General features: G+C 40.8%; 1 protein-coding gene and 1 long non-coding RNA gene across 10 annotated transcripts in view; one reads left to right on the top strand and one right to left on the bottom strand.

Annotated features, from left to right (window-relative positions):
* Window positions 1-17818, top strand: part of SPIDR (scaffold protein involved in DNA repair) — a 565282-nt gene extending 547464 nt beyond the window's left edge. For all 6 annotated transcript variants that reach the window (XM_019716799.2, XM_019716801.2, XM_074319015.1 and 3 more), the window contains 4 exons: window positions 10037-10130; window positions 11191-11305; window positions 11601-11654; window positions 17255-17818. In XM_019716799.2, coding sequence (XP_019572358.2) covers window positions 10037-10130; window positions 11191-11305; window positions 11601-11654; window positions 17255-17410 — 419 coding nt within the window. In that variant the 3' untranslated portion in view covers window positions 17411-17818. The remainder of the gene's footprint in view (window positions 1-10036; window positions 10131-11190; window positions 11306-11600; window positions 11655-17254) is intronic.
* On the bottom strand, window positions 3765-13850 carry LOC141568623 (uncharacterized). Of its 4 annotated transcripts, none has more exons than XR_012491799.1 (3): window positions 13592-13850; window positions 13293-13454; window positions 3765-3942 (listed from the first exon to the last, which is right to left on the bottom strand). It is a non-coding gene; the product is annotated as an uncharacterized LOC141568623 (long non-coding RNA). The 4 variants fall into 4 exon arrangements; XR_012491797.1 differs by lacking the exon at window positions 3765-3942 and adding an exon at window positions 11301-11500; XR_012491798.1 differs by lacking the exon at window positions 3765-3942 and adding an exon at window positions 11301-11497.
* Window positions 17819-18565: the final 747 nt, after the last annotated feature.

The raw sequence follows: 18565 nt of genomic DNA, 5'->3' as shown, positions 1-18565 counted from the left end.
TTGAATATTTGATTTCACTCCCTCCTGGCTTGTGGAGTTTCTGCTGGAAAAGTCTAATGACAATCTAATGGGCTTTCCCTTATAGGTTACTGCTATTTATTTCCCTGACTGCCTTAAGAATTCTTTCTTTGTCATTAATTTTTGACAGCTTCAATACAATGTGCCTTGGAGAAGGCCTGTTGGGATTGAGGTAATTAGGAGTTCTATTTGCTTCTTGGGTTTGAGGATCCAGCTCTTTCCAAAGGTCTGGGAAGTTCTCATCGACTATTTGTTTGAATAGACTCTCTGTTCTCTTCTTCTGGTATGCCCATTATTCTTATATTGCTCTTTGTGATGGAGTCAGAAAGTTCTTGTAGAGTTCTTTCATTTCTTGTAATTCTCAAATCTCTCTCTTCTTCCATTTGTGTCATTTCCAGATTTCTAGCTTTGATATCACTCATTTTTTCCTCCCTCTGGTCAGCTCTATTACCTAAGCTGGCTATTTTCATTCTTCATTTCTTTTATTGAGTTCCTCATCTCCAGAATTTCTATTTGGATCTTTTCTTTAATTTCACCCTCTTTGGTGAAATATTCATTTTGTTCTTTGATTGTGTTTCTGAGTTCATTAATCTACCTGTGTTTTCTTGCATCTTGTTGAGTTTTTTCAGAACTGCAATCTTGAATTCTCTGTCATTTAAATCATATATTTCTATATTTTTAAGTTCACTTTCTGGAGAGTTTTCATTTTCTTTCTAATGAATTCTTATTTGTCTTCCTGGGCATCTACAGAAGAGGGTTCTGTAACGGGTCAATATGACGAGGTCTTTCTTTTGCTTTCCAGTAGATGTTGCTGGAATGTTTTATTTTCTCTCCTGCTGCTGCTTTTTATCTTCTCTCACGCTGTAGCATTTTGTTTTCTCTTATGCTGTTTCCGCTTCTCAAGCTATGGAAGGTGGGCTTCTCTCCTGTGTGCAGATCACCTGGGTCTCAGAGCACTGCGTCCATGGGAGAGTGTGGAGTGTGATAGATTTCCGAGCTTCTGGAATCCTCTTGCTGCCCCTGCAGCGTAATACCTGTGTGGCTCAGGGGCGCTGGTTGTGCCTATAGCGATCCACCCAGAAAGGTGGGGGCAGGGTAGGCTGTGAGAGATGGTTGGTGCATTTTTGGCTCCAAGCAATGGCGACTACCAGCCCACAGCTGTCTCACCTTGAAAGCTCTTTCCCTCTCGCTGGAATTAGTCAGGCTGTAGATATTCTGTTCTTTAATCTGACACTGCTCCAGTTTCTTCTGGAGCCCACTTCTAACACCGAGAGGGTGAGGGTGGGGTGATACCTGGGAGGGTAGGGGGTGAGTCAGCCAGGCTCTGTTTCTTTGTTTTCTGTTTTCTGCCTAGCAGTAAGGGCATAAACCACAATTCTCATCCAAGGTCTCTGCCTGAACAGTGGGTTCAGCCATATTATATGCTAATCCCTCAGGCAGGACTATGAGCCACTGGGAGTGTGCCTGCAGCCTGAATTCTTCCCTCTCCCAAGACTGCAATGAGCTCTGGACTGTGTCTTGCAGCCCGCAACCCAAATTTCTACACTTCTCCCTTCCATCCTCCCCTTCTCACCCAATTTGCTCACTTTCAGGTGATTTGATGCCTGGATCTCTCAGACGTGCTTGTGTTTTGCTTAAGTTATCCATTGTTGAATTATAGCTGTTCAATTTGTTGTAGTTTCCAGGGGAGATTTCAAGAAGCACTCCTCACACTGCAATTTCTGTGACATAATCCATCCCTCCCAATTCTTAATCATCACATGTGGATGTGGGGCTAGCCTGTTCCTCATCTCCACCCTTCCTACCAGTCTCCATGTGGCTTCTTCATTATATCCTTAGTTATAGGAGTTCTGTTCAGCTAGCATTCAGATGGTTCTCAAGGGTGGTTCTATAATTTAGTAATAATTTTGATGTGGTGAAGGGAGGAAACAAGCATGGTGTTTACCTATTCTGCCATCTTACTGTAATAGTAGGTTTTTGTTTGTTATGTTTTGTTTTGTTTTTTAATCCCTCGTTGCTGTTCTATCATTTTGCTTCATATATTTTAACAGTCTGTTGTTAGGCTCATCATACACATTAAGGATTGTACATCTTCTTAGTGAGTTGACCCCTTTAACATTATTTAATGCCCTTCTCTATCCCTGATGATTTTCCTTGCTCTGAAGTCTGCTTTATCTGAAACTAATATAGTTTCTCCTGCTTTCTCTCATTAGTGTTAGCAGAGTATATCTTTTTCATTCCCTATACTTTAAAAAAAAAATTGTTTTTGTTTTTAGTCTCAGGTGTACAAAACAACATAATGATTAGACATTTACTCAACTCACAAAGTGATTACCCCAAAAAGTCTACCTCATTCTTTATACTTTAAATTTCTGTGTGTCTTTATATTTGAAGTGGGTTTCTTGTAGACAACATAGAGTTGGCTGTCTTTTTTTATTTTTATTTACCCACTCTGATAGTCTCTTTTAACTTGTGTATTTAGACCATTTACATTTAAAGTAAATATTTATATAATTGGACTAATATCTATCATATTTGCAATTGTTTTCTATTCACTGCTCATTTCTTTTTTGTCTTTCACTCTCTGTCTTTTCTCATTTTAATTGAGCATTTTATATCATTCCAATTCCCCCTCTTTTTCAGTATATCAGTTATACTTATTTTTTAAAAATTTTAGTGGTTGCCCAAGAATTTGTAGTATGCATGTACAACCAATCAAGTCCGCTTTCAAATAACACTATCCTGCCTCAATGTTAGTGCAGGTACCTTATAACAGTATTCTCAATTCCTCTCTACCATCTGTTATAACATTGCTGTCATTCATTTCACTTACCCATAGGTATAATCACTAAATACGAATACTTTGTTGTTATTATTATTTAAGCAATTGTCTTTTAGTTCAATTTAGAGTAACAAATGTAAAACATTTTGTATTACCTTCATTTATTTATTCTCTAATACTCTTCCTTTACTTTATGTAGATCCACTTTCTGACCTGAATCATTTTCCTTCACATAATCATTTTAAAGTAGAGTTCCCTATGGGTCTCTCTCTAAAGCTGTCCCATGGGTGAATCAGGTAAATAGACTGTTATCACAGAGCCATTTAACTAGGGATTAAGAGAAAACAAAGCCCCAGATGCAAAATATCAAAGTTTGGCCCAGCCTCCCATGCAGGACCACCCCAGCTATGACAGAGGCTCGGTGGTGACCAGTTCCCATTGATGGAGAGGGACAGAGATTCCCTTTTCTGCTCTCCTGCCACCTGTGGGCTAGTGAGACTAGTGTCTTCTCTACCTTGTGAAGTAACAATGACAGACACCCCCTTCTCAGCCCATCAGCCTTTCCCTGCTTTGCCTGTCCCTGTCCCAGAAAGCCCAGTAATAGCTTGTCCAAAGTATAGCCCAAGCAGGTGCTTTTCACCATCTGCAGTAAATCAGCACTGGGAATTGTGTAGCACTCAGCAGCAGCTAAATTAGCTGGGCATCAGGGTCTCTAGTAGTGGCCTGGACTTTGCAGAATATTGATCATTTTCCCTGAGCAGCGCTTGAACAAATTCATAGCATAACTCACTCACTGAGACTAACATCTGTCTATCTGCCCTAGTGGAATGCTTTAAGCGATCCTAGGAAATGGATCCTCGATGAAGGATGGCACTCCCTCCACTTCATTTCCCTTCCCTTCTCTTCCCTTCATCTGAGTTAACAGGCCTGCTCCTCACTCCCCAACACCAGCTTCCAGAGTATGTAGGGATTATTTCCAGTTTATTTTCTGGGGTGAAAAAGTTTTGCAGCATTGATTTTATCTTCTTTGCATTGTTCACCACTTTTTTATATGTCGCTTGCTAGTGGATGGTGGTCCCGCAAATACACTCCTTGGGAAGCAGTGGCAAAGTCCTGTCTTCAAACCAGGTTTCAGCCTCTAGCTAAAAGGAAAAATTTCTTTCAGTTAGCAAAAAGGGTAGGGGGAAGGGTGTGGCAGAGCTCACAGTCACTGCAGAAAGTTTTAAACCAGGCTTACAGGGCCAAGAAACCCCAGACTGATCAGAGCACGTAGCCGCTGAGTGCCCCTGCCGGAAAGGACGGAAAGGCTGAAGCACTTCCCATAGCACCTTTGAAAGAAACTTCTTAGAACGTGTGTTAATATGTGCTATACCTTTCCCAAACCTAATTTTAAGAGATTTCTATAAATAAGACAAGGAAAGTAAAGGGTTTTAATAGCAAATCAAGTCAAGCGATGGCGTCACACTCATCAAACTTTTAACAAAAATTGTTTTTGTTTTTTTCCTTCTGATGCTCATTTAAGTGAATCTTCTAGTTACTAACAGTTTAATAGTACACTAGCCAATCATCCCTTGGAATTCATTTGGATTACCAGGAGGGATTTCCAATGATGTGTAGATCCCAGATGAAATATATTTCCTCAACACGTACACTAATTGGAAGGAAATTGCTTAATCCCATATAAATGTAAATGCTATTAACACTCAGGTACTTTAGGGTAAAAGGGAACTTTGCTTGATGGCAGTCTTCTTTTTATTAATTCAATTAGCAGGCACTTACCAAGTACTGCTATGAGCCGGGCTCTGTGCTAGGCATGGATGCCCATGGGATGGGAGCCACTCATTTCTCCCCCTTGGCCTTATTTATGCCTCTGCCTATTTTGAATTAGTCAACACTCCTTTCTGGCTGTATTAGAAGCACTTATTGACTTTTCATCACTTTGACTCGATCTTGATTAGATTTGCAAGGATAATTAAATTAGCTGGGGCAGCCTTTTCAAAATCAAGATCTATTATTTTCATTTTTAGAAAATCATTCAAGTGTGCATTACATGAATGCATTTTAATAAATCAAACCAACTTAGTTCTCATAATTTTGTTTTATCCTCTACAAATAAATTTTTTTCTAATGCTTATTCTAGTGGGCAATTAAATTCTTCCTCACTGCCAAGAGTGAGAAAGATGACTCTTCTATTTTTCTGGAAATTTAGGTCATATCTTACTTTTAAAAAAATGTCTAATTTCATCACTTTTCAACAAAGATGGTCTGATTTGACAGTATATCTAAATGATATCTAGATGATACCTATGTTTCACATTGCAAGGAAATTAGACCATCTCAGTCACCTGTTAAAAATTCATCACTAGCTTCTCATCCCTTCCAAGATCAAGCCTAAAATCCCTAGCAATATCCTGGATAATCCTAGTCTGTCAACTTCACAGACATTTCACCTGCCTTTCCTTTATGCGTTTGGTCTCCACCCCCACCGCAGGGTACAGAATTGGCCTGTGCTCCCTTCCCTGCCTCACCTCAGGTCCCTTCTTTTTTTTTTCTTTTTTTTTTTTCACTGCCTTTCCAAAGAAGGCATTTTCTTTTTTTACTAACAATTGTCAGGTCCCTTCTTTTAGGAAGCCTTCCCTGACCCTCAAGCCAGCCTAGAGGGCCTCTGTTCTGCACCTCTGAGGGTTCTTTTCCATTTCTCAATTTAGCATTTATTTCGTGGTAATTTTTAACAGACTGTTTTCAGCATAGTTTTAGGTTCACAGCAAAATTGAGCAGAAAGTGCGGAGATTTCCTATATGCCTCCTGCCACCTCACATGCACAGCCTCCCCCATTATCAACATCCCCACCAGAGGGGTGCATTTGTTACAACAGATGAACCTATTTTTACACATCATAATCGCCCAAAGTCTGTAATGTACATTAAGATTCACTGTTGGTATTCTACTTTCTTTGAGTTTAGACAAATGTATGACATGTATCCATCATTATAGTATCATACAGAATAATTTTACTGACCTAAAAAATCCTCTGTGCTCCACTTATTCATCCCTCCCTCTCCTTTAACACCTGACAACAACTCATCTTTTTACTGTTTGTATAGTTTTGCTTTTTCCAGAATGTGATATAGTTGGAATCATAGCTTTTTTCAAACTGGCTTCTTTAACTAAGCAATATGCATTTAAGTTTCGGCCATGACTTTTCATCGCTTGATAGCTCATTTCTAGTGCTGAATAATATTCCATTGTCTGGATGCACTGCAGTTTATCCATCCACCTACTGAAAGACATCTTGGTTACTTTCATATTTTGCCAATTATGAATAAAGCTCCTGTAAACATCTGTATACAAGTGTTTGTGTGGACCTAAATTTTCAACTCATTTGGGTAAACAACAAGGAGTGTGATTGCTGGACCATATATTCAGACTATGTTTAGTTTTATAAGAAACCACCAATCTACCTTCCAAAAATCTGTCCCATTTCTGCATTCCCACTAGTATTGAATGAGAGGTCCTATTGCTTCACATCCTCACTAGCACTTGGTGTTGTCAGTGTTCTATATTTTGGCGATTCTAACAGATGTGTAGTGGCCATTGTTGTTTTAATTTGCATTTCCTTGATGATACATGATGTTAGACATGTTTTCATTTGTTTATTTGGCATCATTATATCATGTTTGGTGAGGTGTCTGTTAAGGTCTTTGGCTCATATCTTAATCAGGTTGTTTATATTCTTTTTATTTTATTTTATTGGGGAATATTGGGGAACAGTTTGTTTCTCCAGGGCCCATCAGCTCCAAGTCATTGTCCTTCAATCTAGTTGCAGAAGGTGCACCTCAGTTCCAAGTCCAGTTGTCATTTTCAATCTTTAGTTGCAGGGGTCACAGCCCACCATCCCATGCGGGAATTGAGCTGGCAACCTTGTTGTTGAGACCACGCGCGCTAACAAACTGAGCCATCTGGCCGCCCCAGGTTGTTTGTATTCTTATTGTTGGATTTTAAGAATTCTTGGTATATTTTGGATAACAGATATGTCCTCTATCAGACATGTATTTTGCAAATATTTTCTCCCCTATTTCATGATATTTTTACTCATTATTTGTTTATCTGCTTTTCCAATCAGGTGGTAATGTCCATGACAGTAGGGATTGTAGCATTTATCTTTATGTTTTTACTGCTACACAGTACTGGCCTGGTGGCTCAGGCAGTTGGAGCTCCGTGCTCCTAACTCCAAAGGCTGCCGGTTTGATTCCCACATGGGCCAGTGGGCTCTCAACCACAAGGTTGCCAGTTCAATTCCTCGAGTCCCGCAAGGGATGGTGGGCTCTGCTCCCTGCAACTAAGATTGAACACGGCACCTTTGGCTGAGCTGCCGCTGAGCTGCTGGTTGGCTCAGTTGGTTGGAGTGTGTCCTCTCTACCACAAGGTTGCCGGTTAGACTCCCACAAGAAATGGTGGGCTGCGCCCCCTGCAACTAACAACGGCAACTGGACCTGGAGCTGCGCTGCGCCCTCCACAACTAAGATTGAAAGGACAACAACTTGGTTTTTTGAAAAAAGTCCTGGAAGCACACACTGTACCCCAATAAAGTCCTGTTCCCCTTCCCCAATAAAATCTTTTAAAAAAAAAAAAAAAGAATACGAGGTCTGACAATTAAGTTTGCGAACTCACCACCGTGTGCTTATATTAGCAGCACTATACAAACAGCTCGATAAGGTTTCAGAATCTTGATATATCAGTGTCTCACAGCTGTGTTCATGTCAACATGTGGCGGTGTCTTGCTGAGTGATTCATTATTGTTGTTGCGTGTTTTTGTATGCCATTGCGAGAATGTCTGAGCTTGAATTAGAGCAATGAACAAACATTAAATTTCTTGTTAAACTCGACAAGAGTGGAAGTGAAAGCAGGGACATGTTAGTCCAAGATTATGGGGATAATGGCCATGAAGAAAACAGCAGTGTACAAATGGATTAAACGTTTTTCTGAGGGGAAAGAATGCGTCACTGATAAACAGAGGTCAGGGCGGCCAGTAACAAGCAGAACTGATAAAAACATTGCAAAAATTCGTCGAATTGTGCATTAAAATCATTGGCTGACTGTGAGAAGCATAGCAGACCAAGTGAACATCGATAGAGAAACAGGAAAATCTTAACTGAAAATCTTGGCATGTGAAAGGTGTATGCAAAAATGGTCCCAAAGGAGCTCACTGATGAACAAAAGCAAAGGAGAGTCGACGTTTGCCAAGTCCTTTTGGAGAGGCAAGACGATGTTTTGGGCCGTGTTATCACTGGTGATGAAACATGGGTGTACCAATACGACCCTGAAGCAAAGCGTCAAAGTGCACAATGGAAGTCAGCCGATTCTCCGCAACCAAAAAAGTTCCATCAGTCCAAATCAAGAGTCATAACAATGTTGCTAACCTTTTTTGATATCAGAGGAATTATTCATTATGAATTTGTACCAACTGGACATACAGTTAACCAAGTTTACTATTTGCAAGTGCTGAAAAGTCTGCGTGAAAAGGTTAGACGAAAATGACCTGAACTTTTCACCAACAATTCATGGCTCTTGCATCATGACAATGCACCAGCTCACATGGCGCTGTCTGTGAGGGAGTGTTTAGCCAGTAAACAAATAACTGTATTGGAACACCCTCCCTAATCACCTGATCTGGCCCCCAATGACTTCTTTCTTTACCTGAATGAAAATAAAAGAAATATTAAAAGGAAGACATTTGGATGACATTCAGGACATTAAGGGTAATACAATGACAGTTCTAATGGCCATTCCAGAAAAAGAGTTCCAAAATTGCTTTGAAGGGTAACTAGGCGCTGGCTTCGGTGCATAGCTTCCCAAGGGGAGTACTTTGAAGGTGACCATAATGATATTTAGCAATGAAGTATATAGCACTTTTTCTAGGATGAGTTTGCAAACTTAATTGTCAGACCTTGTATTTTTTTCTCTCTCCTTATCAAAACAATAGAAATAAAGATAAGGAATCCCATTATGCCTATTAAGGAGACAAATACCTTATTTTGCCGTGTATAATGTGCTCCCATGTATAATGCACACCTATATTTTCGGCCCAAACTTTCAAGAAGAAATCTTTCGTTTCAATTTTTTAATTCAAATTTTTATTTGTTTACATTTAAGTACTTGTTTTTTGTATTATAAAGGAATTTTAGCTTTTTTTTTTTTTTAACATATTATGGTACAAGAAATTTTATATAACAAATAATTACAAAACACAAAAACAGATACATGGTACAAGAAATTTTATGTACCAGTAACAAATTTACGATATTTCCGCATCATAGAAGGCCAAGAAGTTTTTGTCTTTGCAAGTTCGTTGTAACTTCAACAAAACTGATTATCATATTCCCGTGTATTATTTTGCATACCGATATTGTTATTAATTTCTAGAGTTACACTTTTAAATCATAAGCATAAATAAGATAATTAAAAACATTTATATAGATACGAATTAGTACTACCCACGTATAATTCGCATCCTTATTTTTCCCTCACAAACTTGGGCAAATAAGTATGCATTATACACGGCAAAATACGGTTCTTAAAGTGATGTCAGCAGGCAGTGCAGTGAAACTGGCACTCTGAATGGATGGTGACAGTGTGAATCAGAAAGACCTTGTGGGAAACACCTTCTGAAAGGGTTTCTATGTCTGTAATACTCATACTCTTTGACACAGTAATTCTACCTCCAGGAATCTATCTTAAGGAAAGGGTCTCAGTACAGAAAAGGTCTCATATAGAAAGATATCTGCTGCCTAACCGCTAAAGGAATTTGGAGATCTAAATGTCCAATATGGAGAATGGCTGAGGGAACTGTGACATATCACCTAAATGGAATATGAATAAGATAGACAAAACAATCTTTACAGTAACGATACAGCAACCTAAAAGGTAGAATGAGACATTGCACTGATGGTTTGCTTGTAGTGACTTTAACATGTGTGCATCTGGAAAAAGACTAGAAAAGATCAGGAAAAATGAATACACTTGTTAATAATGTGGGCAAGTTTTAAAACTTTTTGTTGTAATTTTTTTTTCAATAAATGGAAATTATAAAAATCTTAGGAACATGTATATAAACTCACAAGTGAGAAAAAAAATCTAAGGTACTTCATGTTATCATCTGGGTCCTCAGGAGCAAAGAAAAGTTGGGAGTGCAGACACTGCCTCTGAGACCTTGGTTTTTCTTTTGCTTGGGCCTAGGCACTGTGATAGGCGTGGATGAGAGCACTGCTTTCTCGTGGCCTACGTGTGACCTGTGTGGCAATGAGAGATTGGAACAGAGCCCAGAAGACAGGTAAGGGGCAGTGACTGGCCTGAAAAAGCATCAGCAACCCAGTCCCAGGATCCCCACTGCCTTATTGTCTCAGGCCAGCATCCCCTGCACCAGGAGCCAGGCATGTGCTCCAAGTGGGAAACCGAGTCTGCTGAGCTGCAGGGAAGAGGCCTTGGTGCACGGTGTCTTTTTTTCTTCATGACAGGGATTTTAGGTGTTCTTTGCATCTCCTCCTATTTTAAAAGAGAAAAGAGCCGGGTTTTGTCCTCACCTCATTTATTATTAGTCAGGAGAAAAGAGAAAAACTCAGGGTAAACGTGAATAAATAAGACACAGTTGGTAACTGTATAGCTTGTCCTTTGAGGGGCTCAAATTTTTTCCAGAGACCAATGAATAACTACGTAAATAGACATTCCTTCCCCTGCCGGGGTTACTGCACCCACTCCCGAGGGCCCAGGGTCTGAGGCTGGGTATAGATGCAGTTCTCTGACTGAGTTCTCTGGCGTCCCAAATTGACTTTGTCACATGACAGATAGAAAGGGGCTTATTAATTTTCTGCTTCTTAAAAAGCAAAGGGCAGATGCCTCCTTGATGCCTCCTGTGTTGGTGGCCTTATGTATTAAACAAGTCACCACTGGATCATATTTAAGAGTCAAGAAGAGTGTGAATCACAGGTTTACCTGGTAGCTATAAGGAACATAGATACTGAGGATTAAAAGCAAGTTTTGCTGTTCAGGCAGATGAGAAGCCCCGACTTCCCCTCGTCGGGCAGAAGGCCTTCACTGTGCTTCCTGGGGCTTTGCTGTCATCCTCGATGCCCAGCTTGAAGGAGGCTTCCCTGCCTGCCGAAGTGTCCCTTCCATTATAAAGCCATTAGCTGGAAGCTGAGGAAGCTGACATTTATCCCTCAGGACAGGCTGAGCCCATGGCTTCTTCTGGCCCATTTCAGGAACTTGGTTTCTAAAAGAAAATCCCCCTTTTCTATCCCAGCAATCATTCATGTTTAGAAAAATGTCTTTCTACTGTTAAACTCTTTTGATTTGTGCCTTTTCAAGTCTTGTCTTCCCTTTCCAAACAACAGAGGCGTTTTTTCCTGTGGAGACTGCTCCCGTGTGGTCACCTCTCCTCGTCTCAGAAGGCACCTGCAGGTCTTCTTAGACTGCCCCTCTCGACCCCAGTGCACAGTGAGGGTCAAGGTAGGAACTGGTACAGGAGCCCATGTGCATCCCATTTTACCTCGTGGAGCCCCTTTGACTCACTGGCTGGGAGAGAGTTGCATGTATTGCTCTTTCCCTGGAAAAAGGGGGAAGGACTCACTCTCAGGAACACAGTCTTTCCATGTCTGTGACTTAAAAAGTCACATTTGACTTAGGATTTTGAGATTGAAGCTACTAAAGAGAAGAGGTTGTTTAGATTTAGCATTAATTTTCAGGACATGTGCTTTTAGCAGGAGCACTTACTTTAACCCAGCCCATTTCACTGTTATTGCAGCTGCTGCAGAACAGTATCTCTTCACTCCTGAGGTTTGCTGCCTGTGAGGACGCGGTAAGTTTAGGGATGCCCAGCCCAGGTGTGTGTCCTTATACTCTTAAGCCCGAAGGTAGCGGGTCATCCCCCAGATGAAGACCCGTGTCCCATGTACTTTCAATTACAAACAAAACCCCACAATATAATTGTGTACATGCTGAATGTTTAGACTACACTGAGACATGGATAAGACTTACCGATTCATTCACTGACAAATGCCTGTGTCTGCTAGTAGGATCTTTCCTTTTTGCAATTGAGGTTATTTCCTGATCAGTTTTATGGTAGATACGTGAATCTGTCCCCCTAGTTTTGAATTATGGTAAGATAGTCTTGAGATTTCAAATTCTACTTCCATGGTTTCACAGCTTCACATTAGTAGAACAGAATTATCTGAGAGACACACTTTTTTTTTTTTTTAATTCTAGGTATTTCAGAGTCTGAGTATCTGGAAACTTTCTGATTATTTCTTAGATCTGGTTTATCTGCTCTGAGAGTTACTACAGTGAGGCTTAGTAAAATGGTGTGCTCCTCCAAGAAAACTGCTACCTACATATATATAACTTATAGGCCAAAGATAGTTTTCTTGTTCGTGAAATTTGGCCCTCATAAACGAGAGTGGCCTGTCCTTGAGATGCCACCTCTGTCTTCTCAAAACCATTTATAAGCACCACAAATTGCTAAACCCAAGAAGAGCACTAGGGACTGACCACTGAGTGGTTGCCAGGACATAGCCACCTCAAGTCACAGAAGGTGTCTGTGACCACTGTTGGGGTCCACATTCAGTTAACAGACTTGGGCCAGCTCATGAGGTTGTGAAAGGGTAGGCTGGTCATCTGCAAAACTTTCTGGTGGGTTCCCACGGCCAAATTCCAGATCTGATTCCAGCCAGAATTTGAGGCTGATTTGATCCATCCTATGGAGGCTACTCTCTCCAGCCCCTTGGCATCTCCTTTTCCAGCCCCTCCTGCATCTCAGGAGGGGCTGGCAGCACCAGGATATGGAGCAGCTATTTACACTCTAAACCATGGCTATCAAAGTTTGGTTTAAATTGGAATGTGAATAAATCCATTGAACAGAATCTTTAAGGATCACTGGTCTGAGTGCAGTTCCCAGCTCTGATTTCAGGGTAGAACCACCTGTGGAGCTCTAAAAAGAGTTTCTGGTTCCCTCCCTGAGATAAAGCCTGAGCATGTCTCTTTAAAGTAACTTAATGACACCATCTCCCTTCCCCTCACCCCAGTGCTGAACAAGTGCTGCTGCTGCCAACAGGGATTGATGTTTAGACCAAACTGCAGGAGGGTTTATAAACAAGTATTCCCTGATTGTTTAAAAGTAAAATGTAAGTAAATAATTAACAAGAACTGTGCTCACTACTTTTCTCACATGTTGCCTCATTTAATCTCCCTAACATCCCAGTGGGGCAGAATCCACATCTTACTGCTGAGAAAACAGAGTGCAGGACTTATGGCCACTGTTTTTGTTGGATACAGAGACACCCCACAGAGGGAAAGTCATTGTCATCCCCACAAGTGACCACCTAGCAGAGTAGAGCCAGCCCAGATTGCAGGGTGGTGGTGTGGGTGACAGGGACCCTTGTGTGTGTGTTTCTGTTCTTATTGAAGTTTATATGTTTAATGGGTGACAAGTTAATCGTACCTGTAGACCGATTCCTTGTTGCCTCATCTCTTGGTCCTTGGGGGAAGAAGGGAGGAGGAAAGAAGGGCATAGTGCTGGGTAAGTCTGGTGGATTGGAGATTTCCAAGACGGGACTTTCAACAGATGCTTAAGATAACAGATCTGGGTTATCAGGAAACATTTCTGTGGAAAATGTTGGGAGTAAATGTTGGTAAAACTCCTGCTTAAGAAGAACACATATAAAAATGAAGCAAACCCCTCCCCCAGCCCCAACTAACCAAACTAAAACCAGCAACTTTTGAGGATGATGCTCAACTTACCTGTTACTCCATGCAGCATGAAGGAACAGTGCCTTCCCTGAAGTTCACCAGGTGGCCTTGGCAGGGCCCTACCTCCCACTGAGTTCCTACAGGCTCCCCAGGAGAGTAGCCTGGTGCTTCCTCTAAGAAGCCTCCAGTGATAGACAGCCTTTGGTCACCCTACCTTAGGAAACCAGAGACCAGGAGGAAGCCCTGGCAGAAATTCTCCCTCATTCATCTGATTTCCTTCTGGCTGAGGCTGGCTTGTACCTCTCACACATTAAACTTCTCAACTACGATGCTACCGTAGGTAAAACCCTACTTATAAAGAGCTCAAAAGGGCATGTGTGTGAACATGTGTGTACTTAAGCATGGGCTTGTGTGCACATGTGCATTATTTGATAGCTTCAGGTGCCAACTTTGTGAATGCTCTGTTATCAGAGCTTACACTAGTAAAATTAGGGTAAATTCCAAGCCTGAGGTCCATTTTAGTAAGCTCCTTACCCCTAGCCCCAGCTTTACTCACAGTGGATAATCAGAACTTTACATCTGACCTGGAAAGGAGTTAATGGAAGAGGGGTATATAAAGGACCTGTGTGTAGATATCAGCCATGAGTTTTCCAGTCTGGATTTTATCAGTTTTCTAGGTAAGAATGCCCATTTGCCAAAATCCAAAAAAAAATCACATTAAGACTCTCTATGAGAACCATAACTCCGTTCCCTAGAACAAAGGTACTGCTTCTGGTTAGGATACATGAGTGTTAAATTTTATGCCTTCACGTTAATGTGGTCAAGCTACAGATGTAAAACAATGGAATTGGCTGTTATGTATGTCAGTTCTCAAAGGTAACTTTATAGTTAGGTGAAATTTGGAGTTTGTTTCCTCAGCTTTCAGAAAAGGAAAAGTTAAAGGAAAATATATTGTGCCTTTAAAAAATAGAGACACATTTTACACCTCTGCACATATATATTCATATGAACAGTGCATATGAGTTTGCTAGTGAATGTAATTGTTTAATATCTGTTAATTTCTGCCAAATATAAAATTTATAATTTAATCTCAATTTATAAATTATAGTTATTATTCAAGACTATAGCATCCAAACCTGACTTTGATTTTTCTTTAATGTTTTTTTCAAGTCAGAATTCTGTGCTTTTACCCCAAGTATTGAAGGAATACCTGGGCCATCTATTGCACACACACACACACACACACACACACACACACACGTGCACACTCAAGGCTAACTAAAATGGTAAGAGAAAACAAAGAGGTATCTAGCTGTCCTACCCCAATCTTCCCAGCCCTGTATGGTGACCTGTCACTCTGTACCACCCTGTGCTCTCCCTTCAGACTGGCAACCTTGCAGCTGTCTTGTTCACTGCCATCTTTTCAGTGTCAGGCCCTTCGTGGGCTCATAATAAACCATCAGTGAATGATGAGTCAATGAATGAGTGAGCCATAAAATCGACGTCTATGTCACATATGAACCCAAGCCGTAAGAAGGCTTTAGCCACTATTGTCATGTCAGATACTTTTAGCTCATCTCTATCTGTCTTGACCAGCAACTCTTCTCTTACTCCCTCTTCACTCCATTAAACCATTCTGTTGACCTTACACTAACTTTTTACTAATTTTTTACAAATCACATTTTACAAATCACAATAGGCTAGGTATTCCGCACGATGCCTGTTTTATAGACTGGAAAATTAGAGTATCACAGTGAATTGACATTAGAGTGGTATTCACATCCCAGATTGATCCTGATACCCTGTTTCCCCAAAAATAAGACCTAGCTGGACAATCAGCTCTAATGCATCTTTTGGAGCAAAAATTAATAAGACCCGGTATTTGTATTACATTAAAGACCGGGTCTTATATTAATTTTTGCCCCAAAAGACACATTAGAGCTGATTGTCCAGCTAGGTTCTTATTTTCAGAAAAACACGGTACTTATTGCTTCAAAACAAACCATCTCAAAGCTCAGTGGCTTCCACACTTACTCTGTCTGTACACAGACCTGCAGTTTGGACAGGGCTCTACCAGGACAGCTCCTCTCTGCTCCAATAGGCATCAGCTGGTGCCCCAAAAGCTGGGCTGGAGTCACAGAAGGCCCCTTGGTCCCCAACCTGCAATTATGTCCTATTGACTGGGACCTTCCCAGGCTCTGGCCAGACACCCACATAGCCTGGACTCCCTCACAGCACCTGTCTGGGTCCCAAGAGAGGCAGGCAGAAGAAGCTGGGCACCTTTCCTGATCGTGCTTGGGATGTAACTTAGTGTCCTGTCCATTGCACTCTGTTCATGAGAAGCCAGTTACTGAGCCCAGTCCTGCCCCAGGATGAGGGCAGTGAAGTGCCCACCTTTAATGGGAGATACCAAGGAGTTACAGACATGTGCCTGCTTTGGCCATGTTGTCTGACTCCTCCAGCCTCAATCTCCTTTGCCATGATATATTAAAGATGGAAGGGGTGAATTAATACATACTGAACAGAACTATTGTAGATTTGTCAATGGTCTTGCACAGAGGAGGGATGTGAGATACCACTGATATTACTTTGCAGGTGGCAGCAAAGGAGTTTCTAAAAGAACACATTACCTTTTAGGACTTCAGTCTCCAGTAAGGCCAGAGATATAATTTACCCCAATGAGTTTTAGCCTCTCTTTATTTTCAGCCCCACCCTCACCCCAGGAAGAAAATGTTCGGAGATTTGATCTATAGACTCAGGAGGGCACACCACACCTTGCCAGCCTAGTCACACTTTCCCAGCCTAGTACCCAGCTGCCCAGTGCCCTGTGTTCTCATCTAAAGATGAAACTTCCCTGAGATTAATCACCATAAGATATTCATCAAACAGAATGTGAAGAAAAAGTTTTCTACAACGTACCTTGTTTCCCCGAAAATAAGACCCAGCCAGACAATCAGCTCTAATGCGTCTTTTGGAGCAAAAATTAATATAAGACCCGGTCTTATTCTACTATACTGTAAGACTGGGTATAATACATTACAATATAATGTAAAATATAATATACACAATATAAAATATAATGTAATATAATTTAATAATCCTGGGTCTTATATTAATTTTTGCTCCAAAAGACTCTTTAGGGCTGATTGTCTGGCTAGGTCTTATTTTCGGGGAAACAGGATAGAAAGGGGTGTTTAGCTCAGTGTAGCTCTAGAAGAAATAGTATCATATTAAGGAAGTTCAGAGCCAAGTACCAGGAAATCCTTTGATCAAGTGTTGCTAGATTGGGGAAGTGTCCCAAAGGAAGTAGGAGACAGCAGCAAGCATAATGCAGCCCCCAGGATCTCAGCTAATAAACTGGGCATATCCCCCTGTAGGTCTTCCCTCTTCCCTCAGTTCCTCTCCTAGGACAGCCAGCTGGGAGATGCTTATCATTGCATCCACTGACTAACATCAATAAGACATATTTTAAATGTTTTTGTGTAAAAACCGGATTCTGTTATCAGAAAAAAAGTTCTTTCATTTGCCATAATAAAGAGGGCCATAATAAAGAGGCCCTCCCCTTTTTTTTCCTCCTTACCATGTTCTCAACCATTTGAAGAATGAAAGGTCACCGACTGGGGAAAGGGCTTTCTACTCTGCTTTTTGGTGGTGTTGGGAACAGAATGTGCAGGGCTGTGTTTGCTTTAACCAGCATGCCTTTTATCACTGCAGAGTTATGAAGTGAAGAGTGTCCTCGGAAATGAGGTGGGGTTGTTGACTTGTTTTGTCCAGTCTATAACCACCTACCCGACTAGCTGCATTGGATTGGAGGAAATTGAGCTTCTGAGTGCAGGAAGAGCCTCTTCAGATCACCATCAGTTGCCATAGGAATCTGTGAACTTTGCATTGTGGCTGCAAGGGTGGTGGTGGTGGTTTTGGGTAGTTATTTTTTAACTATGGGCAAAGTGAATGTATTTTATGATCTTGAAATGGAATTTAAGATTTTTCTGGGGCAAATGTTAATAAATGGTTTTGTAAATTATAAATCAAAATATTTTTTTCTATGGTTACATATATTTTTATTACCTTTTAACAAACTTAGGAACATAACTGTTAATAAAGCTTACATTGAGGTCTTCATTTTGTATTTATCTTAGGCAATAATATTAATGTAGCAGAAAAAAAAATTTCAGTTGTAATTTTAAAGTGTTTGAATACTCTGCAAAGCTTAAACCTTTGTCCTATATTGTGATATTACTGTTCTCCTACAATAAATGTCCAACCTAAGCATTCTGCAGTTCAATATTTTTGGGAAAATATTCTAGGGAATATGTCAGAGGTAAAATTTAGTTATTCATATAGTGTGGATAAGTTAACCAGTGTGATTATCGCTATACTGAACAGAGATACAGTTAGCTCACTCTAGATAAGCCTGTTTAATCACACTGTGCAGGAAGAGCCAAGATTACAGACTGAAAAGGAGTGGATTGTTAACATTCGCGTTGTTGGCAGGGATTTAAACGTAAAACCATGAATTAATGATCTTTGGACACTAAAGATTTTGTCTCCTCCCATATAATGATTTAATGACAGGCTCTTGTTAATTAATTACATAATATAAAGTACTGGCTGAGATCAAGAAAGGGTGCCTCGTACCCACTTTCACTGGGGAAGACAAAGGACTTTATTTGTCCAGATTAAGCTTTGAAACATTAAATTTAAATTACTGGGGAGATATTCGGTTTTAAGTAGCTTTGTGACTGTCCTTTTCATCTACTACATGACTATTTTGCATTCATACGCACTTTGAAAATCTACTCGAAGTTGTCCATGAGACCGAGGAAAGTGAAAGCAAAGTCCCGCGAAAGCCAAAGATGATTCAGACTTTTAAGATAACGTGAACCCTCCTCTACCCCCTCACCCTGGTAGCAGCCAACAAAAGTTAGGTGCATTACAGCTGTTCTCCATAAGGCCCCTCAGATCAGCTACAGGCCCAGTCCCCTCCCTAAGTGTAAGTACTTATTTGGGAGCACCTTCCACCGG

This window comes from Rhinolophus sinicus, linkage group LG14 (assembly GCF_036562045.2).
Source record: "Rhinolophus sinicus isolate RSC01 linkage group LG14, ASM3656204v1, whole genome shotgun sequence".
Lineage (NCBI taxonomy): Eukaryota > Metazoa > Chordata > Mammalia > Chiroptera > Rhinolophidae > Rhinolophus > Rhinolophus sinicus.
Note: the sequence above shows the minus strand (reverse complement) of the source record. Positions and strands in the feature narration are given on the sequence as shown.